Source organism: Capra hircus, chromosome 1, assembly GCF_001704415.2.
Source record: "Capra hircus breed San Clemente chromosome 1, ASM170441v1, whole genome shotgun sequence".
NCBI classification, from domain to species: Eukaryota; Metazoa; Chordata; class Mammalia; order Artiodactyla; family Bovidae; genus Capra; species Capra hircus.
In genome coordinates, this window is record NC_030808.1 from 142,835,447 (window position 1) to 142,861,688 (window position 26,242).

At 47.0% G+C, this 26,242-nt stretch overlaps 1 protein-coding gene across 2 annotated transcripts; it reads right to left on the reverse strand.

Annotated features, from left to right (window-relative positions):
- On the reverse strand, positions 11,575-24,716 carry U2AF1 (U2 small nuclear RNA auxiliary factor 1). 2 transcript variants are annotated; one of them, XM_018051755.1, is made up of 8 exons: positions 24,561-24,716; positions 20,756-20,843; positions 17,450-17,516; positions 14,167-14,216; positions 13,925-14,023; positions 13,285-13,418; positions 13,112-13,204; positions 11,575-11,852 (listed from the first exon to the last, which is right to left on the reverse strand). In XM_018051755.1, exons 1-8 carry the CDS (start codon positions 24,602-24,604, stop codon positions 11,714-11,716), a joined length of 714 nt encoding a protein of 237 aa, XP_017907244.1. In that variant the 5' UTR covers positions 24,605-24,716; the 3' UTR covers positions 11,575-11,713. The 2 variants fall into 2 exon arrangements, with proteins under 2 accessions (XP_017907244.1, XP_017907246.1); XM_018051757.1 differs by lacking the exon at positions 17,450-17,516 and adding an exon at positions 18,335-18,401.

Genomic DNA, 26,242 nt, shown 5'->3' on the forward strand with positions numbered 1-26,242 from the left:
TGGGATTTGAGGCAGGTGCTGCAATGTTTGTTCACCAGTACAGGTGGGGATTTTCTGAGCTTAAGGCTCTGCTATGCAAGGTTTGAACATGCTCCCCAGAGGAAGCAGCTTTGAGAAGGCCAGGCTCATCTGGAGGAACCTTCTGAGCAAAAGACTGAAGTCTGCCTTGAGATGGGGGTGCCGTTTTGGGGGTGAGCTCACTCTAAGTCCAAAGATGTGTTGAGGTAGGTAGGTGCCTCCGAGAGCCAGGCTCTACATCTGCATGAGTCATCCGGCCTCCGGGAGCCTGCCACCAGGGCCGGGCGCGGCTCTGACGTCCCTGGGCAGGGCCTGCCATGTGGACTGGCAGGGCTGTGTTTCCAGGCCCGTCCTGAGGCTCCTGGGACCGGTGACAGGAGCAGGGAGGGCAGCCACCTCGTGGCCTCAGGACTGGTTGAGAAGCCTCCAGTATGTAAGAGCCATGGCAGGAAGAGACCTGGAGCTTCAGTGTCTTTGAACTTTAAAGAAGGAGAATTCAGCTTTGGACATGCCCTGTCTTAAGGCTTTGATATGGGAGGAGGGTTACATTTCCCTGTTCCAGCAGTTTCAGACTGCTGAAACTCATGTGGTCTCCTGCCCAGCTGCTGGGGAGCCTCCCTGGACAGTAGCACTGAGCCGCAGGGGAGACCGATGGACGGGGAGTGAGGTTTCAGCCTTGACCTCAGGGCAGCCCTTGAGTTGATTACCACACAGTTCTTACCTGTTCAGACTTTCTTGGGACAGAGTCAGCCGTCCAACAGGAAGGTTGGGGAGGGGGTATTGGGAACATGGCCTGTGCGTGAGGGAGGGTAGTCTTGAGAGACAGTTCCCCTCCAGCCCACTCTGGACCCCCCTGGCCTCTGTGCAGGGGGCTGGGAGAGAGCACTGAGGACCCAGGGGTGGGCAGAGACAACCCTTTAGCTCAGCAGCAGCACTCACCGCCCCGCCCCTCTCCTCCCAAATCCCCTCTTTCTCAGGAAAGGAGAGTGGCGTGTCTGCTCGCCGGATGACTGTAACTTGTCTGTATCTCCTGACTGCAGGACACTTGTCAGTTTAAGAGGGGCAAACCTTGGGGACTGGCTCTTCTGTCCCCCTCCCCTGGCTGGACAGGAGACCCTGGAAATGCACCCGTCCATGTGTGTGGTCACCTCATCTACAGAGCCCCCCTCAGTGTGGCAGGGGAGGGTTGTGGCTATTTCCACATTGAAAGATGCTGAAACCACGGGCTCTCCATGTTGAAAAACAACCAACCTTACACCCTACACACAAAGCGATCAGAAAAGAATTCTAGCCCTAAATGCCCAGGGAAGATAATAAGCTTATGGCAAAGCCAGAGTATCAGTGGGGGCTCAGGAGCAAAGATGTCTTAAACAGAACCCAGAAAGCATTGTCCTTAGAAGAAATATTGCTGAACAGGACTAGTTACGTTTGAAGATGTGTGTTCATCAAAACATGCCATTGGGAGGGAAAAGGAAGCCCTAGACTGGGATAGATGTTTGCAACGCACATCAACAAAGGACTCAGACTGGGTAAAGGACTATTAGAAATACACAGGAAAGAGATAAACTACTGGATTTTAAGATGGGCAGAGAATTGGGCAGGTGCTTCACAGAGATATGCGAATGGCTGGTGGTGTGAAAAGGCACCAGCCTCATCCATCCTTTGGGACATGCCAGGGACCTGTCACTGCAGTCCCAGTGGAAGAGCTGGAAGACAAAGGAGCCTGAGACTGTCTTCCAGCCTCCCTCCACCCCCTATGCCTGGTCCCACAGCCCCACCTGCCCTCCCCACCTGCCTGGACCACAGCAGCAGCGTCCATGTTGGTCCCCACCGCCCACTCTTTAGTCTCTTCTCCAGCCTGCAGTGAGCTGTCACTTTCAAAATAAAAGTCAGAACGTTTTGTCCTCCCCACGACTCAGAGGGGCTCCAGTGCTACCTACCCAGGCTCATGAGGTCCTGTGCGATGTCGCCCTCTTTCCCTCCTGCTATACCTTGAATGCATTCTGGAGGGCGCTGCTGTCCACCCGGCATCCCAGGACCCCCTGCCCTCTCTCTGGCGCCCCCTGACCACAGTCCTGAGAAGCCATGTGACTTGCTTTGACCCATGAAATGTGGAAGTTCATCCATTGCCTTGATTAGAGTTGAAGAACCAGCAAGGGCTTCCCCTCTCTCTGCACTGGCAACTGGCAGGGCTCCATCCAGGCAAGGGCTGCCCCACCAGCTGTCCCGAGGGAAGGCAACAGTGGTGGGAGGCATGGTGGCCGGCTCTCAGCGGACACATGGGGTGAGAGGGGAATGGGCCACGTGTTTCCAAGTATGGGCTGGTGCCAGCCTGTCCTGATCCACACATGTGCAAGCTCATACCTGCTTCAGGGGACTTGCCCCCACTGACCTCTCCTCCTCCTCCTCCTGTTCCTCCAGGTAGTTGTGCCAGAAACACGTGTGAACTACTCCATTCCTTTCTTACCACATTAAAAAATTTTTTTATTTATTTTAATTGGAGGCTAATTGCTTTACAATATTGTGGTGGTTTTTGCCACCCAACACAGCCATGGGGGTAAATGTGTTCCCCATCCTGAACCCCCCTCCCACCTCCCTTCCCATCCTATCCCTCAGGGTCATCCCAGTGCACCAGCCCTGAGCACCCTGTCTCATGCATCGAACCTGGACTGGCGATCTGTTTCACGTATGATAATATACATGTTTCAGTGCTATTCACTCAGTCCTCAAGCTGCAAATTCCAAGTTCACTGAGTCCAAAAACATATCGAATGCCTCAGACAAGCTGAGCCAAAGCAAGGCAAGGGGATACAGAATGATTCCATTTATATAGCATTTAAGAACAGACAAAACTGTAATGTTCGGTGAAACCTATGTAGATTGTTTTTTAGTTCTGTTTTTATTATTATTCTGAGTTTATTTATTTTTGGCTGCCCTGGTCTTCGTTGCTGCGTGGGCCTTCTCTGGGTTGTGACACAGGAGGGCGACTCTATGGTTGTGCTGCACAGGCTTCTTATTGCAGGGGCTTCTCTTGTTGAGGCTGTCCGGCTCTAGAGTCTGGGCTCAGTGGTCGCGGCACCCAGGCTAAGCTGCTCTGCCATGTGTGGGATCTTCCAGGACCAGGGATCAAATCCACATTCCCTGAATTGGCAGGAGGATTCTTAACCACTGGACCACCAGGAAAGTTCCTAGTTATACAGCAAAGCACTTCAGTTATATAGATAAATAGATATGTATATATATGTTGTTGTTCAGTTGCCCAGTCATGTCTGACTCTTTGCTACTCCACGGACTGCAACACACCAGGCCTCCTTGGCCCTCACCATCTCCCGAAGTTTGCCCAAGTTCATGTCCATTGCATCAGTAATGCCATCCAGCAATCTTATCCTCTGACGCTCTCTTCTCCTTCTGCCATCAATCCTTCTCAGCATTAGGGACTTTACCAATGAGTTCGCATCAGGTGACCAGAATACTGGAGCTTTGGCTTCAGCATCAGTCCTTCCAGTGAGTATTCAGGGTTGATTTCCCTTAAGATTAACTGGTTTGATCTCCTTGCTGTCCAAGGGACTCTCAGGAGTCTTCTCCAGCACCCCAGTTCAAAGGCATCAATTCTTTGGCGCTCTGCCTTCTTAATAATCCAGCTCTCACAAGTGTACATGACTACTGGGAAGACTATCAGTTCAGTTCAGTTCAGTTCGGTTGCTCAGTTGTGTCTGACTCTTTGCGACCCCGTGGACTGCAGAATGCCAGGTTTCCCTATCCATCACCAATCGCAGGGACTGCTCAAACTCATGTCCATTGAGTCACTGATGCCATCCAACCATTTTATCCTCCGTTGACCCTTTATCTTCCTGCCTTCAATCTTTCCCAGCATCAGGGTCTTTTCCAATGAATCAGTTCTTTCCATCAGGGGGCCAAACGGTTGGAGTTTCAACTTCAGCATCAGTCCTTCCGATGAATATTCAGGACTGATTTCCTTTACGATGGACTGGTTTGATCTCCTTGCAGGCCAAGGGACTCTCAAGAGTCTTCTCCAACACCACAGTTCAAAAGCATCAATTCTTCCGTGCTCAGCTTTCTTTATAGTCCAACTCTTACATGCATATGTGACTACTGGGAAAACATAGCTTTGACTAGATGGACCTTTGTTGGTAAACTAATGTGTCTGCTTTTTAATATGCTGTCTAGGTTGGTCATAGCTTTTCTTCCAAGGAGCAAGCGTCTTTTAATTTCATGGCTGCAGTCACCATCTGTAGTGGTTTTCGAGCCCAAGAAAATAAAGTCTCTCACTGTTTCCATTTTGTCCCCATCTATTTGCCATGAAGTGATGGGACCATATCCCATGATCTTCAATGTTTGAATGTTGAGTTTTAAGCCAGCTTTTTCACTCTCCTCTTCCACTTTCATCAAAAGGCTCTTTATTTCCTCTTTGCTTTCTGCCATAAGGGTGGTGTCATCTCCCTATCTGAGGTTATTGCTATTTCTCCTGGCAATCTTGATTCCATCTTGTGCTTCATCCAGCCCGGCATTTTGCATGATGTACTATGCATAGAAGTTAAATAAGCAGGGTGACAATATACAGCCTTGATGAACTCCTTTCCCCCTTTGGAACCAGTCTGTTTTTCCATTTCTGGTTCTAACTGTTGCTTCCTGACCTGCATACAGATTTCTCAGGAAGGAGGTCAGGTGGTCTGGTATTCCCATCACTTGAAGAATTTTCCAGTTTGTTGTGATCCACACAGTCAAGGACTTTGGCGTAGTCAATGAAACAGAAGTAGATGTTTTTCTGGAACTCTCTTGCTTTTCAATGATCCAACGGATGTTGGCAATTTGATCTCTGGTTTCTCTGCCTTTTTTAAAACCAGCTTGAACATCTGGAAGTTCTGTTTATGTACTGTAGAAACCTTGCTTGGAGAATTTTGAGCATTACTTTGCTAGCATGTGAGATGAGAGAAATTGTGTAGTAGTTTGAACATTCTTTGGATTGCCTTTCTTGGGATTGAAATGAAAACTGACTTTTTCCAGTCCTTTGGCCACTGCTGAGTTTTCCAAATTTGCAGGCATATTGAGTGCAGCACTTTAACAGCATCATCTTTTAGGATTTGAAACAACTCAGCTGAAATTCCATCACCTCCATTAGCTTTATTTGTAGTTACGCTTCCTAAGGTCCATTTGACTTTGGACTCCAGGATGTCTGGTTCTAGGTGAGTGATCACACCACCGTGGTTATTTGGGTCATGAAGGTATTTTTTGTATAGTTCTGTGTATTTTTGCCACCCTTCCTTAATATCTTCTGCTTCTGTTAGGTCCACACCGTTTCTGTCCTTTATTGAGCCCATCTTTGCATGAAATATTCTCTTGGTATCTCTAATTTTCCTAGAGATTTCTAGTCCTTCCCATTCTATTGTTTTCTTCTATCTGTGCATTGATCACTGAGGAAGGCTTTCTTATTTCTCCTTGCTATTCTTTGGAACTCTGCATTCAGAGGGGTATACCTTTCCTTTTCTCCTTTGCCTTTAGCTTCTCTTCTTTTCTCAGCTATTTGTAAAGCCTCCTCAGACAGCCATTTTGCTTTTTTGCATTTCTTTTTCTTGCGGATGGTCTTGATCACTGCCTCTTGTACAGTGTCATGAACCCCCATCCATAGTTCTTCAGGCACTCTATCAGATCTAATCCCTTGAATCTATTTGTCATTTCCACTGCATAATCATAAGGGATTTGATTTAGGTCACACCTGAATCATCTAGTGGTTTTCCCTACTTTCTTCAATGTAAGTCTGAATTTGGCAATAAGGTTTCCATGATCTGAGCCACAGTCAGCTTCAGGTCTTGTTTCTGCTGACTGTATAGAGCTTCTTCATCATCGACTGCAAAGAATATAATTAATCTGATTTTGGTATTGACCATCTGGTGATGTCCATGTGTAGAATCATCTCTTGTGTTGTTGGAAGAGGATGTTTGCTATGACCAGTGTGTTCTCTTGGCAAAACTCTGTTAGCCTTTGCCCTGCTTCATTTTATCCTCAAAGGCCAAATTTGCCTGTTACTCCAGATATCTCTTGACTTCCTGTTTTTGCATTCCAGTCCCCTGTGATGAAAAGGATATCTCTTTTTTCTGACTAGAAAAATAAGCAGCACCAGTTTGGGTCAATGAGCTTTGAAATGCTGGGAGTCTTGGGGGAAGGTGTCCTTCCTCTGTCAGCGTGAAGCCTGGAGAAGCTGCAGCCCGCTTGTTATTGGCCTGAAGCGACACAAACCCCTAAGGGTTGGGACTAGAGCTGGTGGAGAAATACAGCTGGAGCCAGGCTTTCGTCATCTTGTTGACTGTATGGGGACTTGCAGGTGCTCCTCAAGGCTGCCTTCTCTGCAGATCCCAAATAAGCCCATCTTTGCGGGAGAAATAACCAGCAGCCTGTCTGTTATGGGTCAGCTCAGCCATTACATCATCCTTTATTGTTGTGGTTGGAAGGCCGGATCTGCTGCTACCTGCCCTGGGAGCAAGCACCTTACCATTTATTTACGTTTCTGAGCAGTTTACTCTTATTTCTTAAAAGGTTATGTGGATTTCCTGGGATAAGAAGCTGATGCTTCCTCTTCCAGACATGCTCTGCGTTGCCTGTGTCTGGCTTGGCAGGGACAGGAATCCAGCCCCCAGGGCTAGTTCATGCTGCCCTGTCCAAAGCCCTCAGAGTCCAAATCCTTGTGCACCTGGACAGAACCGTCTCTTCCCAACTTGCTTGTCTGGACCTATGAGTTCTCGGAGTGCCCGGTCTGAACCACCTCTTCTAGTTGACCATACTTTTCTCCAGGGTAGAGCCTATTTCGACTCTGAAATGCCAGGTGCCAACAACGTATTTATTCCATCTTGCTCACTTTTGGCATACATGCGGGCATGTGCGACACACGTAGCCACACACACACACCAAGATACCCTGATGGATGCAGCTGCCACACCCTGGCCCAAGGAGATGAAAGGCAAGGCAGGCAGGGCACCTTTGGGGGTGGTTCATGGGGCCAAGCTTACTGGAGGGCTGTGCTTTGCTGAGAATGTAACATGGAAAAGTCAGGGATGTGGACATTACCTACACAAGTTTTAAGTATATCAGGCTTTGCCACAATTTCTCTACTTTTGAGTATGTCTAAAAATCTTTATGATAAAAACTTGAAATGTTCTTTCATGAAATGATGGGTGGACTTTAATGAGAGCAATCTAAAAAGTCCCACTTAGAAAATCAGAAATTGAGAATCCTATGTTGATCACAATCCTGCTTTCGTTAGGAAAATCTACATGGTCTGTGAAAAACCCCCAAGTCTGAGAACTGTTGGACACAAAGCTAACGTCACCAGAGTCAGCCACACCGAGTCCCACGTGACGCTGACCGCCAAGACCCCACTGACTTTGCATCACGAAGGCTTTAGAAGCACATTTCTCATACTGGTTTTCTGCGTTTTGCATAGACTTTTTTTAAAAAAGAAATCATGTGCTGTTTCACCCCCTTTTGGTAAGAACTCCTGAACTAAGAAAGGAGGAAGTGGTACTGCAGGGACCCCACCAGCAACGCTTTCTCCAGTGCTGTCTCATTCAAAGGAAGTGAGTTTTCTCTAATCAACAGAGCAGTTCAGTTCAGTTGCTCAGTCATGTCTGACTATTTGCAAGCCCATGGACTTCAGCACGCCAGGATTCCCTGCCCATCACCAACTCCTGGAGCTTGCTCAAATTCACGTACATCGAGTCGGTGATGCCATCCAACCATCTCATCCTCTGTTGTCCCCTTCTCCTTCTGCCTTCTGCCTTCAATCTTTCCCAGCATCAGGGTCTTTTCCAATGAGTCAGTTCTTCCCATTAGATGGCCAACGTATTCAAACTTCAACTTCAGCATAGTCCTTCCAATGTATATTCAGGACTGATTTCCTTACCAGTTTCATCTCCTTGCAGTCCAAGGGACTCTCAAGAGTCTTCTCCAACACCACAGTTCAAAAGCATCAATTCTTCTGTGCTCAGCTTTCTTTATGGTCCAACTCTCACATCCATACATGACTACTGGAAAAACCACGGCTTTGACTAGATGGACCTTTGTCAGCAAAGTAATGTCTCTGCTTTTTAATATGCTGTCTAGGTTGGTCATAGCTTTTCTTCCAAGGAGCACTTTTTAATTTCATGGCTACAGTAACCATCTGCAGTGATTTTGGAGCTCAAGAAAATAGTCTCTCACTGTTTCCATTGTTTCCCCATCTATTTGCCATGAAGTGATAGGACCGGATGCCATGATCTTAGTTTTCTGAATGTTGAGTTTTAAGCCAATTTTTTCACTCTCCTCTCACTTTCATCAAGAGGTTCTTCAGTTCCTCTTTGCTTTCTGCCATAAGGGTGGTGTCATCTGCGTGTCTGACATTATTGCTATTTCTCCTGGCAATCTTGATTCCATCTTGTGTTTCATCCAGCCCAGCATTTCGCATGATGTACTCTGCATAGAAGTTAAATAAGCAGGGTGATGATATACAGTCTTGTTGTACTCCTTTCCCAATCTGGAACCAGTCTGTTGTTCCATGCCCCATTCTAACTGCTGCTTCTTGACCGGCATACAGATTTCCCAGGAGGCAGGTAACATGGTCTGGTCTTCCCATCTCTTGAAGAATTTTCCACAGTTTGTTGTGATCCACAGTCAAAGGCTTTGGCGAGTCAATAAAGCAAATGTTTGTCTGGAACTCTCTTGCTTTTTCCATGATCCAGCGGATGTCGGCAATTTGATCTCTGGTTCCTCTGCCTTTTCTAAAACCAGCTTGAACATCAGGAAGTTCACAGTTCACATATTGCTGAAGCCTGGCTTGGAGAATTTTGAGCATTACTTTACTAGTGTGTGAGATGAGTGCAATTGTGCAGTAGTTTGAGCATTCTTTGGTATTGCCTTTCTTTGGGATTGGAATGAGAGCGGACCTTTTCCAGTCCTGTGGCCACTGCTGAGTTTTCCAAATTTGCAGGCATATTGAGTGCAGCACTTTCACAGCATCATCTTCCAGGATTTGAAATAGCTCACCCGAATTCCATCACCTCCACTAGCTTTATTTGTAGTGATGCTTTCTAAGGCCCACTTGACTTCACATTCAAGGATGTCTGGCTCTAGGTGAGTGATCACACCAACGTGATTATCTTGGTCGTGAAGATCTTTTTTGTAATTTTTCTGTGTATTCTTGCCACCTCTTCTTAATATCTTCTGCTTCTATTAGGTCCATACCATTTCTGTCCTTTATCGTGCCCATCTTTGCATGAAATGTTCCCTTGGTATTTCTAATTTTCTTGATGAGATCTCGTCTTCATTCTGTTGTTTTCCTCTATTTCTTTGCACTGATCACTGAGAAGGCTTTCTTATCTCTCCTTGCTATTCTTTGGAACTCTGCATTCAGATGCTTATATCTTTCCTTTTTGCTTCTCTTCACAGCTATTTGTAAGGCCTCCCCAGACAGCCATTTTGCCTTTTTGCATTTCTTTTCCATGGGGAAGGTCTTGATCCCTGTCTCTTGTACAATGTCACGAACCTCATCCCATAGTTCATCAGGCACTCTACCTATCAGATCTAGGCCCTTAAATCTATTTCTCACTTCCACTGTATAATCATAAGGGATTTGATTTAGGTCATACCTGAATGGTCTAGTGGTTTTCCCTACTTCCTTCAATTTAAGTCTGAATTTGGCAATAAGGAGTTCATGATCTGAGCCACAGTCAGCTCCCGGTCGTTTTTGTTGACTGTATAGAGCTTCTCCATCTTTGGCTGCAAAGAATATAATCAATCTGATTTCAGTGTTGACCATCTGGTGATGTCCATGCATAGAGTCTTCTCTTGTGTTGTTGGAAGAGGGTGTTTGCTATGACCAGTGTATTGTCTTGGCAAAACTCTATTAGCCTTCATCCCGCTTCATTCTGTATTCCAAGGCCAAATTTGCCTGTTACCCAGGTGTCTCTTGACTTCCTACTTTTGCATTCCAGTCCCCTATAATGAAAAGGACATCTTTTTTGGGTGTTAGTTCTAAAAGGTCTTGTAGGTCTTCATAGAACCATTCAACTTCAGCTTCTTCAGCATTACTGGTTGGGGTGTAGACTTGGATTACTGTGATACTGAATGGTTTGCCTTGGAAACAAACAGAGATCATTCTGGTGTTTTTGAGACGGCATCCAAGTACTGCACATACTCAGTTGTGCATGTGACTGGTGATGGAAACAAGGTCCAATGATGTAAAGAGCAATATCGCATAGGAACCTGGAATGTTAGGTCCATGAATCAAGGCAAATTGGAAGTAGTCAAATAGGAGATGGCAAGAGTGAATGTCGACATGCTAGGAATCAGTGAACTAAACTGGACTGGAATGGGTGAATTTAACTCAGATGACCATTATATCTACTACTGTGGGCAGGAATCCCTTAGAAGAAATGGAGTAGCCATCATGGTCAACAAGAGTCCAAAATGCAGTACTTGGATGCAATCTCAAAAATGACAGAATGATCTCTGTTCATTTCCAAGGCAAACCATTTAATATCACAGTAATCCAAGTCTATGCCCCAAGCAGTAACGCTGAAGAAGCTGAATGGTTCTATGAAGCGGCTGAGAGAAGCTACCTAGTCAAAGTGCCACTAATTTATCCCAAATCCTCTACTGTTGTGAAAAAAAATACAGTAATTCCAAGACATCAAACTTGAACAAAACTATTACCCACTACAATCACTTTTTTATAATCAAATAGAAATTGATGTCCATGAAGCAAACTGATTGAAGTAGCGTATTTCCTGGCAGACCCCCATGAACAGGATTTAAGGGGATCAGAGAGGACACTCTTGAACTCCTGTCACCGAGCAGCATGAGGGTGTCTGGAGGACTGCTATGGGCAAGCACAGGGACGCAGTGTGGTGCCCTGAGATGACTACCCAGAGCCATGTTTTGGTTAGTCTTTGGGTTGACTTTCTCTTAGAAACTGTGCCCCTAGCCAAGGTGTGGCCACGGCAGGAACCTGGAACAAGTCCACGGCTACAGCGAGTTACACTGCCCTGAGTCATCAATGGCGAAGGTCTGGGGAGGGGACAGCAGACACGAAGGCTCTGCAGAGGCGGACGTGACGGCAGGGCTGTGCTCCTGTTATCCTGGTGGTCTTGCTACTGTCAGGGTGAAACAGGAATGCAAGGGGCTGAGCATGCCCCTAAGTCTCAGGGATACAAGGTGGCTCTGGGAGCAACACGAGAAGTTCACAGTATGCGAGCCGACCCCTGCAGGGGCCACAGGCTGCATCTTCTCCAAGAGCTGGCACCGTTGGCAGCTTTTACCCCAGCCTACTAACAGCTTCAGAAGAGAAACACTGGACCACTTGTTAACACGAAGGTAACAAGGAACAGGTCTGACTTTTTCTCCTAAGAATTTCCCCTTACCTGGGAGGTGTTATATTTCATTCCCTAAGTTTAAAAATCTGTCATTTATACCCAGAGTGACCGGTATAATACCGTCACATCAAGGACTCATGATGTGAAGGAAAAGATTTAAAACGAAGACTGTGCACAAGGAATCAGTCACACAAGAACACTGTATCACTACAAATTTTATTCAGAAACCCATCTTTGTTTTTTTTTGTTGTTTTTTAAAAAAAATTCCCATTATGAACTGGTTTGGTCAATCAACTACAACACTTTCTAGCAGACATACGGTAAAAATGGCATGGCTCAGAATCGCCCAGACCGTTCCCGGTCTCTCGACCGCCTCCTGTCGCGCTCCCGTCCTCCGCCACCGCCACCTCCGCCGCCGCGACCGCGGTCTCGAGACCGAGAGCGACGCTCCCGGGAGCGGGACCGCGATCTATGCCTGCAACAGAGGACAAGAAACCAACGGTGGCACCCAAACCACAGCATGCAACCTAGCAGGGAAGAGACAGACACCTAAACACGGCGGCTCAGCACCTTGGTGACACGGATAGAGGGAGAGACGCTGCCGACTGAGCCACAGGTGACACTACCACGTGCCTGATTTCAGACATTAGAGTGTCCGGGGGTAAAACTGCGCAACTGGGGACCAAAGAGGCATGACACCTTCTCCCCCTTCTGTGGAGCCAACCCAAGCGGCCAGGGGAGCCATGGCCCAGAATGGAAGGGGCACACCCACCCCCCCTCCCCCGAGCCAAGCCTCTCGTGTCATCACTCAGCAACGGGCCCACCAGCCCACTGTGGGAAGGGAGAACAAGGTTCTTCCTCCCCTACACTTTTCTGCTGACACTAAAATGATCATCAATGATGGATTTCCAAACATATGTTTAACAGGAGAGGGATGAGAACCCCTCTGGGGGCCAGAACACTATCTGAGCTGGAAGACTGACTGTTACACTGATACCCTGGCCTTTTCTCTGCTTATGAGAAAAGCACCCACCTGCAGTTGAGCACCAGGACTGGCCATGTGGCTGTGCCTGACTGTCTCTGGTTCACAGGACAGCACCCCCTCCCCGCCGCCCCCCACCAAAGACCTGCCCAATCCAAGAAACCCCAATGGAAAAACGAAGTTCAGACATGGAGGGGACAGAATAAGATCCTGTGCAAACAAATCTACTTTTAAATGGTCACCCGGCTGATGGGTCCCTGTTAACAACGTCTGGTCTCTATCTGACAAGCAGGAAGACGTGTGGAATGTCCCTCAGAGTGCCTTTTATATCTCACAGTGTGCACATTCCAAGCAGAGCCTTCTGAAGAGGAGGCCCCGGAGTAGTCACTACGTTCCCAGCAGAACTTTTTGAAGAGGAGGCCCTGGGGCCGAGCCTGCCCAAGAATACTCACTATATTCCCAGCAGAGCTTTTTAAAGAGGAGGCCCTGGAGTACTCTCTACGTTCCCAGCAGAGCTTCTTGAAGAGCAGGCCCTGGTGCTGAGCCTGCCCAAGAGTACTCACTACATTCCCAGCAGAGCTTTTTGAAGAGGAGGTCCCGGGGCCGAGCCTGCCCAGGAGTACTCACTACGTTCCCATCAGAGCCTTCTGAAGAGCAGGCCCCAGGGCTGAGCCCGCCCAGGAGTACTCTTTACGTTCCTAGAAGAGCCTTTTGAAGAGAAGGCCCCAGGGCTGAGCCTGCCCAGTACTCACTTCTTGCGCCGGCGCCCGTACAGCTCCCGTCGCAGCTCCCGGGAGATGGGCTTCAGGTGCATGAAGTTGCAGAAGCCACCCCGCGTGCACTCCCTGCAGGAGAACAGAACGGTCACGCTGGGTACACAACCCCTCCTCCCCTGCCTGCTTCCCCTGGGCCGGCCTGCACCTACCCCATCTCGTACTGGCGGCAGCAGGCTTCTCTGAAGTCAGTCACAGGGGAGAGCTCGGCGTGGATTGGCTGGCCGTTAAACCAGCGGTTGTTCAAGTCAATCACAGCCTTTTCCGCATCTTCTTCACGGCGAAACTGAAAAGACAAGGCAGAACTGCTGACCAGCCCCACTTCAATAACAAGTATCTTCAATGACGGATTCAAATATGTATCACGTGCTCACATAGGTGGCATAGTGCGAGAGCAATTTAGAAACCAGACCATCCTTTATTAGCGATGACTTATTTTTACAACAGTCCAAGGTCATGCCATGCATGCCGCCTTGGTTTTCAAATTCAACTGGTTAAAAGCACAAATATCGTGATTCACACAGGCAAGAAAAGTTTAAAAAAAAGGAAAAAGAAACCAAACATATAATTCAGTTTCTTTTCCACAGTCCCACAACCACTAACCAACAGCCTAAGACACCCATCCTCCTGGGACCCACATGCCAGCTGCCGGACTGGAGCCACAGCCAGCAAGGGCTGGCCAGGGCACCAAGGCTCCGGCCTGGTCTGAGCAGGGCTGTTCTCTGAGGGTTGTTAGCTATGGTGAGGCAGGCACGCCTCACTCCTCAGCCCCAACTGCCGCCTCAGTCCTACCTTGACATACACGTTCCCCACGAGGTGGTCTCCGAGGTTGTCACAGACATTCATCTCCTCCACCTCCCCGTACTTCTCCTCCATTTCTGTGAAAACCTCCTAAGGGGAGAACGGGGGTTAGAGGATCACAATAAAGATGAAAAAGGAACAGAACTCATGAGTGCGTATTCTTATGAATAGAGTCAAGCCCCAATCCCCATACAGGGGGTGAACGGGTCTACAGGGTTCAGTCACTAGCTCACCTCAAAGAACTCATCATAATGTTCCTGCATCTCGACATCGCTCACGGCGCCTGTGAACAACAGAGAGCTTGCTGGTTAGAGCTGGGAACTGTGACCGCCAGAGCTCTGTGCTTAAACTCAAAACTGCTATGTAACACACATCAGCTTATCTAGAGAGAAAACAGAGCTGCACTCTGCTGGAGACGGAAGACAGTGCCTCACACAGCCACTTGTTAAAGTTTGAAGTGTGGTGAGATTTTAAAAGCCCCTTATGACCGCCTCAGTTCTGGCTATTAAAATATTAAAATCACGACAAGTTTTCATCAGCATCAAAGGGCCAACATTTTCAGAAAGCGTGAGGAAAAGGTTGAATCTCAAAAGAAATTTTCAAATTGAAAATTCTCCTCCTTTTCAGATTTAAGATACAGGCCAAGTAATCACACTGACTTTTCCCCATTCCTTTCTTAGGTTAAAATGAAAGGTGGCAATCAGGCAGGGGAGATGATTATAATCTATGCTCCCTACTAGCTTCTTTTACCAATTTTCAGCTACACAGAATGTTACTAATTCTTTCTGATGCTATTAAAACCCAAATGACGGAAAGTGAAGACTGAGAAGGACAATGACCAAATTCAATCGCAGTAATCTGAGTGCCCTTTGGCATAAAGGGAAAGTTACAGGTTTTTGTTGAAGAAAGCATCATTTTAGGTGTCAAATTGTTTTCATCTTTATTCTTCATAATTCACATGCACTAAGTGAACTCTTGTCCATTCTGTGGACAGATTTAGAAAATTCACATCCCATCCTCATTACATTCTACCATTCGAACTCTGACACTCTCTGAATCTAAATTTGAGGAAGCAGAAAGCTGGAGTGTCAGTAAGCTGATATTCCCAACAGCCAGGCCGGCAGGAGCTTCGAGGCAGGAACAGCCTGTTGCTAATAGCCACCTTCCAAAGGAGCCCTCTGGGACTCGCAGCCTCCTCTGGGCTCCCACCAAGGGCCCCAGGCTGTGGCCATGGGCCCTGCCCACAATGCCCGAGCTCTCTGAAAACTGTTTCCCTCTAAAACTGGCTTCCATCTTGATTCTGGCAGTGATTTAAGTTCCCATTCCAGCCACTGGGGGGGGGGGGGGGGAGTTGGGGGAGAGCGGTGTCCCTGCATCGTAGTTGGTTCTGTACTTCACAACAGAGAACACAGTAAACACTTGTGGTGACGCCACTCCGGACAGCTCGTCTTGATTTAAAAGTTACAATGAGTGTATCTCCTTCCCTGAGTAGAAACCAAAGTCTGAACAACAGAAAAGCCAGTCAAGAGAAGCCCATTCCAAAGGGCAGGTTTTAATATTTAAAATTTATTTCCTTCTCCACATTAGGTAAATGAGAAGACAGAAAATATTCACACAGTCGAAGTCTTAGCAATGCGGAGAATCACATTTTGGTGGCCATTAAACTATTGGCTGTATTGGTGGGATTGGTATCTCTATTCTGTTACTACATAAACAGAATATTGTACTTTAAAAACTTATATAAAGTTCATGTTTTAAAATGCTTCCTAGTGGGCATATTTTATCTTCTATACTCTGGTTAAAAATTTTTGAGTCGATCAAAATGATCTGAAAGGCAGAGGTGAGTGACTGATTAAAAAAGCTACTCAACTAAAGTATTAACATGACTCAATATATTTTAAATACAACTTGCAAGTACCCAGTTTTCTTAAAGAAACATTCTTAAACTGGGATTCATATTTAATCCAAGCATAGAAAGCTTATTTTTCTGCAGATACAAGGTTATATTACAAAGCCAGTAGTGATGAACCTAGTAGCTAAACTGTAGAACCAGAATTGCATTTAATATGTATTCATACAATCTGGACTCCAGAACTGTAGCATTTAGTACAGCTAAACTTTTATTTTGTAGCATGTGTAAAACAAGAGTCCTGCGAATCACAAATATACACACAGAGAACTAATACAACATCCTTCTGTCAATAAAGCATGCGCACCCCCCGAAAACAGACAGGGCAAAGAGCGACCCGCTGTCGTCACTCAGCCCCCTGCTCCTCATCCACTGCTACCCCAGGGTAGAGCTGGCACAAGATGACTGAACCATCCAGACGGGAACACTTCCTTTCACCCACTGATCTTGTTTCTTTAAAAAAACAATACACCAAGGGCTACCAAGTCCTGCTGCCACCAGATTCAAGGAAAGAAATTCTCTTTTCAGGTCAGTATTAGCATCGAAAAACATTTAGTGTCTTGGCAGGAAGAGCGCCCCAGTCCGGTCCCCCTGCACGCAGGTGCCACGCACCACAGCACAGACCGGGAGGCCTCCCAGTCTGGACCAGCTCAGGGAGGTGGCGGCTGCCAGGGCTGTTTCACCCACCACAGGCCACCCTACAAACTGAGGGTCTCTGGGCCAAGGGTGTGTCTGATCCAGGCATGCAGCCACCAAAGGTACTGCATGGTGTTATTTTGTGATCTGTTTTTTTTTTTAAACAGCTTTAAAATGAACTGGTGAATGAGAAGCACCTACCCTTTGGTCTGGACCCTCTGATTTTAACACGAGTCCAGGATGATCATTTCAGCTTATCCTCAAATGACTACATTTACTCTAGAGTTCAACAGTTATTATTTCTATTGTTCCCTAAAAACTACCCATCAATACCACATCCGTGACTTGACTGTAGCATTCCCCGGTACATAAAGGAGTGATGTCCACTGACTGCCCACTCCAGAGCTATTCCCTGGCAAGTATCCTTTACTTCCCCAATGCAGGAGACACCTACGTAAAATATCTGATGAAAACAAGAGTCCGCACAGGACTAGTGTTGAAGGTCAGTGCAACTGGGAGGGTCCTACTGGGGTCATGTTCAGGACAATGCTCTCACAGTGAAAAGCATGATCTCCAAATGGAGTTTAAGGGAAAAAAACTCTAGAAAGAAAGAAAATCTGAAAAAATTATTTCAGAACTTTTTTTTTAAGTTAGAGCGACTTTCACTGTAAGCGGGAAAAACGTGAGCCCACATTTAAGCTGACACACGTTCTCCGGGATGACGGCCACAGTCCCAGGAGAGCAGCAGCTCTGCGCTCTCGGGAAGGGCCCCCTCTCTAGGCACTCGCTCCTCCCTAAGTGGGCACAAGTTAAACGTCCAGCAGAGGTTTCCACGGGCTCAGGGGGACACAAGCTCTGACACCTCCAGTGGAAGGCGGTCCTCGACACTACAGCGGCAGACCAGGTGCAGTCGACACTGAGCTCTGACACGCAAGCCCAGGGAACCAGGGAAGGAACTTGTATGAACTTACAGCGCAAACCGTCAGCAGACTGGGAAGAGTTTTGAGGGTTACGGTAAATGTTCAAGAGGGCAATGGTCTGAAATACAAAACGCAACAACTTTATATTATGGAAAATTAAATGTAAACACTTAACCGGTTTCCTGTGGCGATCGCTTCAGTCAAGACTCAGTGCTGAAAAAAGAGCAAGTTATTTTGTTTTGAAGCAGTGATGTTTTCTCTCAGCTGATGGCTGTCCTGGAGCGCCCTAACACTTCAGTGTAACAGAGATCCCATGATATGCTAGTATTGTATTTCTGTCACAGACTAGAAGAATTCACCATTTCAAAGTTCCAATCCAGTTAAGAAGGCAGACAAGTCGGCAGGCTACCACCAAAACCACTCTTGTAACAGGAAACTTAATGAACAACTGAGAAAGAAGCGTGCCTGTATAAACGGACTAGAGAAATACAATAATTACATATCATGAAATCTCCACTCCCTAGAGGAAAAATCATAATGGTGAAATAAAACCCACACTTACTGGGCAACTTACCTTATTGATTCCTACATATTCCTAAGGTTTTTGATTTCACAGAAAGAACTTAATAATTGCCAGGGGTTCAGCCACTGGTAAGACCAATAACTGGCTGGTGACGTTCGGCTGTCACAGGGCCGGACCCCTCTCGCTAACAAACATTCAGGGCGGGAGAGGCCTGGCCAGCGACCTCCTCGGCCAGCCTGCTGACCTCGGCCAAGTATCAAGTTCTTACTGTGAATGCCAAGGACCTCCGGCACCGTGTCCTGTTTGCAACAGCTCTATGTCAGCAGCTCAGAAGCCAACATGGTTTGTCTCAATTAAGAGTGGGCTCTTTAACACCATTGTCTTAAAAAAACTTCTCCAACTGTGGGACTTACAGTGTGAGCCGTCAGCCGTCTGTGCACTGTTTTGGGGATTACGATAGATGTTTTGAATCAAGATGGTCTGCGGGGAAAAAAAAATAAAAAGGGGAATTCTACTGGCTGCTGTGCATATATTAGACAATTGCAAAGAGACAACTTGTTTGCAAATGGCTCAACGCCTGCTGTTTGTTTGCTTCCTGCAAATCAGACACTTGTCTTCTGAAGAGTACACCCAAACCATCATATTATGAAAACAGAGTTTGAGCGGTGACTTAGGTCAAGTGACTTAGGTCAAGTCAGCCAGCAACCAAGAAGAAACTGTTATTTTGAGTAGGCCCATGTTACTGAAGTGTTTTAATGCAATAGAACACTAACATTTTTTATGCTTCAAGCTAACAGACACTATGATGTCAAAAAATTCATGTTATAATCATATTCCCCACATGAAATTATGTTTTTAAAACCAAATGTGTAACTCAAGCATATGCAGTCCATCAAGCTCTCTTGATCTCGTAGGAAACAGGCACACGAATGGGTTTCCTAACTCTCAGAGGCAGCTAGCACATTTACACTTTCTTGGTGGGATCTCTGTTTACATAATACAATAGCTTAAAACATTTGCTCTTTTCCGATCCTTCTTTTAAGGGAAAAAAATCCTTTTAGCCCTTGTGCTTTAAACTGGATCAGGTAGACTTGAAACCTTACATTGTACCGTTCTTCTTAAAATCAAGTTGTCTGAAAAAACAAACCATGTTTAAGTTAGTAGGCTAGCACATTACATGAATCTTAATGTCCATATCACTGTAAGAAGCTTAAAAAGAAACCCACACTGACATTGTTAGAGATTTACAAGCTGAACCAATAAATCACATAATTTAGGAAAATAAATATGCAGTCTCAACACGTATCCAAAGCAATTTTTTAACTGGTTTTATAAAACTGGACTGTTCTACTTGTAGCTGAGTGTTCAAAGGGAATGGTCATGAGAGAGCCCCCCAGTCAAAGGTCTGCTCTGGGAAACCCACTTGGGGGAATGACCACCAGCCACACAGCACTGCCTCGTCCTCTGGCCTGGCCTCTCCCTCACGTCACGGATAGCCTATCTCAGGCCTTGGCTGTTTCCCAAAGCCAACCACATTAGGTTTTTAACTAAAACCACCTGAGCGTGACAAGTCTGATGGACAGCTATACGGAGCCCAACTCTCTCCAACAGGAAATTCCTGTTAGATCTCACCCAGGTCATCTGGCAGTGACCGTTTAATAAAACGACACTTAAAGGGAGTAATGCAGTTCCCTTAAAATCAGAGGAGGTCAGGATTACCTGAAACCAACCAAATGAATCAAAACAAGATGTTCAAGTTAACACATACAGCTGACTCCCACCAAACTTTATGGAATCATGGCCACTGGCCTAGTCGGGGAGACTTAGTTCACAAATGGAAGCACTTAAAGAAAACATATTACAGAAAATGTAAAGCAAATCCTCCAATATTCTGAATTTCAAAAGAGACATGCTCAAAGCAATTAAATTAGAAACACTGTCTTTTTCTTTCACCACCTGGCTGGTTTTCGTAAACATTATATCCACTGGTGCTGAGGCTGCACATTTAGACTTCACAGGCCATCTGAAGGAGCTCCAGAAAGACTGAAGTCTAGATCTTTTTCAAATTCCAAATGTTCAGGTGAACATGGGCAGAAGGTTTCTGTTTCTCTCAGAGGTGCCATCTCCCTTAAATTCACTGGATCACTTGAAGGGTGTAAACCCCTGCCTTTTCTTCAATTAGCCAAAAAGAAACTATCAAAAATCACAATTTTTGATTAAACTTTCAACAGGGCTAAGCCCAATCTCTCAAATAAGTGGCATCTCTCAACCGCCATCTCTCAATTAATTGAACAGACTGGCCATTAACCAGAAGGGAAGTGCCCACCTTCTAAGGTTAAATTTCACTTTTCATGTTGCTATAACATGCTACAACTAGCTGTGTCCTTGGCTGGGGTCTTAAGGGGACATGCCCAGTAGTACTGGAGAGCCCCCTACGGGGCAGAGCATGGCAATCTCCTTCAAGGCAGCCCCGCCCACCTCTACATCTACCAGCCTGGAGAAGAGGCGAGGTCAGCGCTGGCCTGGCTGTCCCTCCCGACCCATGTCTATTAGAGGCAGGGAGGGTGGTAAGGCAGTGAAAACCAGTCATAGCCAACAAGTTTCTCCAATGATAAAAACAGGGACTGGTGCTCTCAGACCTTCTGCTGGGGTGGTTCACCTGCCTCATTCGCATTTAAACAAAACACATTTATGAACACAAACAGAAAAATAAAACTAGAGGGGAAAAAACCCTGCTTATTAACACACGGAAATTACTAACTGCCTCTATCAAGTACATGAAGTCTTGATAATTTACATGAAAACAGAAAAAAAAAAAGGAAAAACAAACAAACCTGGCTAAAGGTCGGTTTATTGTGCAACCGAGAGCATCTGTCTCCATGACGACATGCTCCAATTTTGAAATAAAATGAACAGTTGACTCTGTAAGGGAAAACGAGAGCTGATTATTGTGCTGGAAAGACATCAACTAGATGGAAATATGTCATAAACACGACAAATGCCACCACACTACTTTTCTTTTACTTCACGAAGACCTAGGCACATTGTTTCTCTTGGTAACAGGTACTTTGAAGGCAATGGCACCCCACTCCAGTGCTCTTGCCTGGAAAACCCCATGGACGGAGGAGCCTGGTGGCCTGCAGTCCATGGGGTTGCTAAGAGTCGGGCTGACTGAGCGACTTCACTTTCACTCTTCACTTTCATGCATTGGAGAAGGAACTGGCAACCCACTCCAGTGTTCTTGCCTGGAGAATCCCAGAGACAGAGGAGCCTAGTGGGCTGCCGTCTATGGGGTCGCACAGAGTCCGACATGACTGAAGCGACTTAGCAGCAGCCCACCTGATCAGTTGTGTCCACCTCTTTGTGATCCCATGGATGGCAGCCCACCACACTTCTGTCCATGGGATTCTTCAGGCAAGAATGCTGGAGGGGGCTGCCATGCCCTCCTCCAGAAGAGCTTCCTGACCCAGGGAACAAACCTCACGTCTCCTGCATGCAGGCAGATTCTTTACCACTTCTGTACCCTGGCAAGCCCTGGTTTATTTAACTTCAATTTGCCCCTCTTCAAACACGGCACTCTATTCTAACCTGATTTCCTCCTCATTCAAATCCCCTTCACTTTCAAGTACGGTTGGTCCTTGAACAACTTCTATTCGGATTTTTCGGTTATTAAATACTGCAGGACTACAGGACCCATGGTTGGATGAATCGCAGGATTCAGAACAGCAGACATGAAGGGCTGACTGGAGGGTAAATGAACTGCGACTGGATTACTGACTGTGCAGAGGGCTGGCACCCCAACCTCCATGTGGTTCAAAGGTTCAATTAGATTCAATAGTTCTCTGCTCCACTGTTCTCTCTTAAACTGAATGTAAGTTAGTCTAAAACTATATTTAACTCAAAACCTATCTGCTCCTTTTCCTTCCATGATGAACTTCTCTCTTGAGGACATCAGCAGTCTGGTGAGGGGTCAGGATCTTGACTCTGCTACTAGTTGCTTGGGGTTTGGGCCAGTCACCCCCACCTGTCCGGGTCTCTGTAAACTGAGGAAAATGCCAACCTTCGCACTGTTCCAAGAACCAGGATCAAGTATACTATGTGCTCATCACATGCAGTCACTATCATCTAAATAAATACAAAGTCCAGGTTCCCTGAGCCAAGACAGCAGACCAACAGAATATTTCCAAAAGAGGTCTGAAGTAAACAATCCTCCCCAGTTTCAATACACTGAGAATAAGCTATTGGGGCACCCACTCTGCTCGTAAGAACTACACAAGGTCATCTCTCAATATGCTCCAATACTTGGGCGATGCAGACAAAATCAAAACTAGCAATCCAGCCAGCCTGGCAGCAACGCATGGTGGCTGAGCAGATCTGTGATGAGTTATGCAACCTTCCTAGATGTGTCCCATTAAAACGCAGACTTGCAGAGGTGGGAAAGTTACCCTGTAGAGTCAATTATTTTAGCAAGGGCCATTCACAGTTGCCAACGCAGGAGACCTGGGTTCCATCCCTGGGCTGGGAAGATCGCCTGGAGAAGGGAAAGGCTACCCACTGTCGGACATGACTGAGCGACTTTCACATTCACAGTTAAGATTAAAGGGCCTCAGTGACATTTGATGGCCCATGAAATCAACTAGCCATTTATTTATTATCAGGTAGCAATAAAAATGGAGAAGTCTAAATTTATGAGGAGAGAAAAATGATTACTACACTTGAGTATGTCACATTACGTCTTCAGAAAGTCACTTGAAAATAGTTTAAGACTGTCTCAGAATGGACAAAACCCCTGTCTCAACCATTAACACCCAACTATTATATATAAGTGAAACAATCCTTGCTGCTGTACTATCAGAAATGACTCTCATTTCACAATGACCAGTTAATCACTGAATTGAATCTATTAGTCAAAGCTTTTCTAGTAGGCTCACTGGACTACTGCAATAAAATGAAAAGATGTTAAAACATGCAGTGTACTATTTGAGAGAAGATATCAGAAAGGCTAATCCATTCTTAGATTTAGAAAGTGTCTAAAACCTCAAATGTGTAATTAGCTAAATATTTTTAATTGCTAGGTGTACATTTTACTTTCAGTTCAAATTAAATTTAAAAAGTTAGCAGGAATCATTTTTCAGCTGAAAATTTTGAGCTGTTTCCTGGAAATTAAAACTCCACAAATCTCCCTGAAACGAGAAGCCTATATTAAATAATCAAGTTTGCTAAACTATTACAGCTGTGACTTTTATAATATAACTCTAACAGATGAAATGGGGTTATTTATGGCAGGAATGTAAGAGCTTCACAGAATAACAGTGATACCATCACCTTATGCAGCTTTTTACAAGAAGGAGGGAAAGAAAAACTCAACAAGACATTAGCCACAGCCCACACTGATATAAGCTCATGAGTAAAATCGACACTGCACGCTCTTCAGCAAACTTGAGAAGCAGAGCTGGCCGATCCGTTCAAGATCCTGTTTCCCAAGCTGCTGTCTCTGGGGCTACAGCATTCAGGGCAGGCCTCTCTTCCACAGCACTTAATGCGTTTCAATTCATTTTAATTCAGTTATCCTTTGCACGACAAGCACCCCCTTGCTCCTTGAGAACAAGATCCAGATTCTACCCATCTGAGTCCCCAGACACTGGCCTTGAGCTGACACTCAGTAAGTGTTTCTGGACTGAATATGACTGATGACTGTCGTGAGTTTTGCTAGTAAATAATATAACCCCCTCTTCCAAACAACACAAGATTCTAGAATATGTAAAAGACATTTTACAAGGTACACTGCATCCTGGAAAACAGAAACAATTAAAAGTTTTTGATAAAGTCAAAACATTAGCTATGGCAAACTTACGAGTTTACTGTTAAAAACATATTCACATAAACCCTGTACAGCTCTGAAGAACACCAAGATGCTAACCATTTATTCGAAGAATACATCCAGCTCAATCTTAAGGTTTTTAAAGAACTGTCCTCCAAAATTAACAACTGGCAAACCCAAAATTATATTATTTTTCCTCTCAACCTAACAACTAACTACGGAAGGTATGCAACCTAAAAAAATCACCCATCTTATTCTTATATTGGAATTGCACCTGAAAGTATTTTAAAAGCAGACTGTCTTTCACGGTTAGTTAACTCGTAATCTCCAAAATACTGTTTCACAATAAATGTCCTTATGAGCTGTTCGATGATCGCTTAACTCACACAAGTGGCTTGTTAAGCATCTAAAACCCTAACAGGAACCTCAGTTATCTAGCGATTTAACGCGGGCGAGTCTATACTACAGCCTGCCCGACTCAACATTAAAAGATCAAACTTGGGAGAATCGTTAACGTTGACAACTTCAGCACAACTCAAGTCGGCTTCCGAGAGCCGGGGGCACGGGTCGCCTGTAGGTGGGCCACCAAGGAGCCCCCGGCGGGAGAGGCCGCTCTGCCCAAGAGGAAGCCCGGCGCCCGCCCGGCCCATCGCCCGCCTGCCCGGGCGCACGCGGCGGAGCGCGGCTCCCGAGGCCGGAAGAGCAGCCCGCCCCTCCCCCCGCCGAGCCTCCCGCCGCCGTCCGGGGCCCGCCGCCAAGCTCCTCCGCGCGCCACCCGCCTCTCCAGCTCGGAACCTCTGCGGCCGGTTCTCACTTACTTGTCTTTCTCGGTGCCGAAGATGGAGGCCAAGTACTCCGCCATTTCCCACCCGCCGCCGCCGCCGCCGACACTGCTGCCGACGCCGACGACCCCGCCCGACGCCCGCCAGAGACGTCACCCGGACGCGACGACGCTCGTTCCGCCTCACCAGCGTGGCGGCACTGCCCAATCAGGAGAGGCGCTGCCTGCGCATGGGCGGGGCTTGGCGCGCGCGGGAGGTGCTGCCCTGGCGGTCGCGGCGCCCGCGCGCCGCCTGCCAGCGCCACCTACCGGCTCTCGTTAGGTTCTCCGGGCTGGCGCCAGCGCTCCCCGAGCCCGGGCCTGGGGCCCGGCGACCTCCACCGGCGTTCCCCAATGCCCAGAGAAGCCAAGCGGCTGCAGAGGAGGCAGCGGCCGAGGGGCTTTTCCACGAAGTCTCTGGGGCCGGGCCCTGAACGCGCCAGTCTCGCGTTGGGGGTTCCGCGGGCTCTAAGCGGTGCGAGATCCCCCTCCCCGCACTTTCCCTGGGGGTTCCCCACCGAACCCCTCCTCCGGGAAGACGCGTTCTTCAGCTTCCTCGTCTTCGGGGAGCAGAGTCGGAGCTCCCCTGCTCCCCGGTCCGGAGGTGTGCCGCCTGGGCCTGGCCCCGGCAAAGCCCGGCGGGTTTGGAGAGGCTCCGATGCTGGGAAGGCGGAGCGCACGTCTTCGGGCCGAGCTCACTGGCCCGCAAGACAGAGCGGTGCGAGAGAGTGAGGAGTTACGGGCTCGGGACAGGTTTAGGGACGTCCAGCAATGCTCGGCACAGAAACCCTGAAGACCACGAAGAAGCCAAAGTGCAGGGGCCGCTGCGACGAGGGGGCCGAGCAGAGTCACAGATCTGCGTGGACGCCGGGTCCTTTTCCCCAGAGCTACCCACCTCCGGTGTTCCTAATTCATTCTTTTTTTTTTTTTTTAGGCATCTCCTTTTTACCCACTGTTTCTTCCTCTTTCCCTTCTTTCACCCAGCGGCCCTTCCCACAGATGGCTCCATAGGACTGTGGGCGCAGTCCTGACTACTTTCATGGCTCCCCAGAGCTCCGTTGTGTGGCTAACCAGTCTAACCCTAACCCTGTTGATGGGCCCAAGGAAGAGCCAGTCTCACCTCTACTGACAGTCCTGCAGCAAGTGTCCTGCAGGTATCGTTTTGCATTTGGGGCAAACGCACACCTGGTTTATTTGTCCACCCAGGTCTGCAGTCTCAGAAGTTCGTAAACAGAGAACGCAACAAAAAGTTTTATCCTGGGAAGAAGCCTGCACAAAAATGAGTTTTATCCTGGCAGAAATGCTTTGGCAGTGTCTACTGTGTTAAAATTTGGTATGGAGCACATTTGAGAGTGAGGGTAAAAATGACAACCAGGTGCTTGTGTAGCCCTCAAAGCAGGTACGAGGAGGACTCGGTTCCCTCTGAACACAGTTTGAGAACTGCTTTTTTGGTTGGTGGGTGTCATAGCAGGGGCTTGGATCCTCTTTGTACTTTAGGGGAAGTGAAATAACCCCTCAACCCTCTTGGGTTCTGGTGGCTGGACTAATAGTAAAACTGACTCAAGGTAGATTACCAGGAAAAGAAGAAACTTAACTCTAATTCATGCACATGGAGGCCCCATAGAAATGGGACCTAAGTAGTGGGCAAGGACTTCCGTGGTGACTCAGAGGATAAAGAAT

Bases quoted from the DNA above. Each gene is read 5' to 3' on its own strand.
- U2AF1 (XM_018051755.1), bottom strand. From the start codon at position 24,604: ATGGCGGAGTACTTGGCCTCCATCTTCGGCACCGAGAAAGACAA. The intron at 20,844-24,560 runs GTAAGTGAGAAC...TTTCCCTTACAG, and splicing joins TTCGGCACCGAGAAAGACAA to AGTCAACTGTTCATTTTATT. The intron at 13,205-13,284 runs GTAGGTGCAGGC...GTTCTCCTGCAG, and splicing joins TGCCGCCAGTACGAGATGGG to GGAGTGCACGCGGGGTGGCT.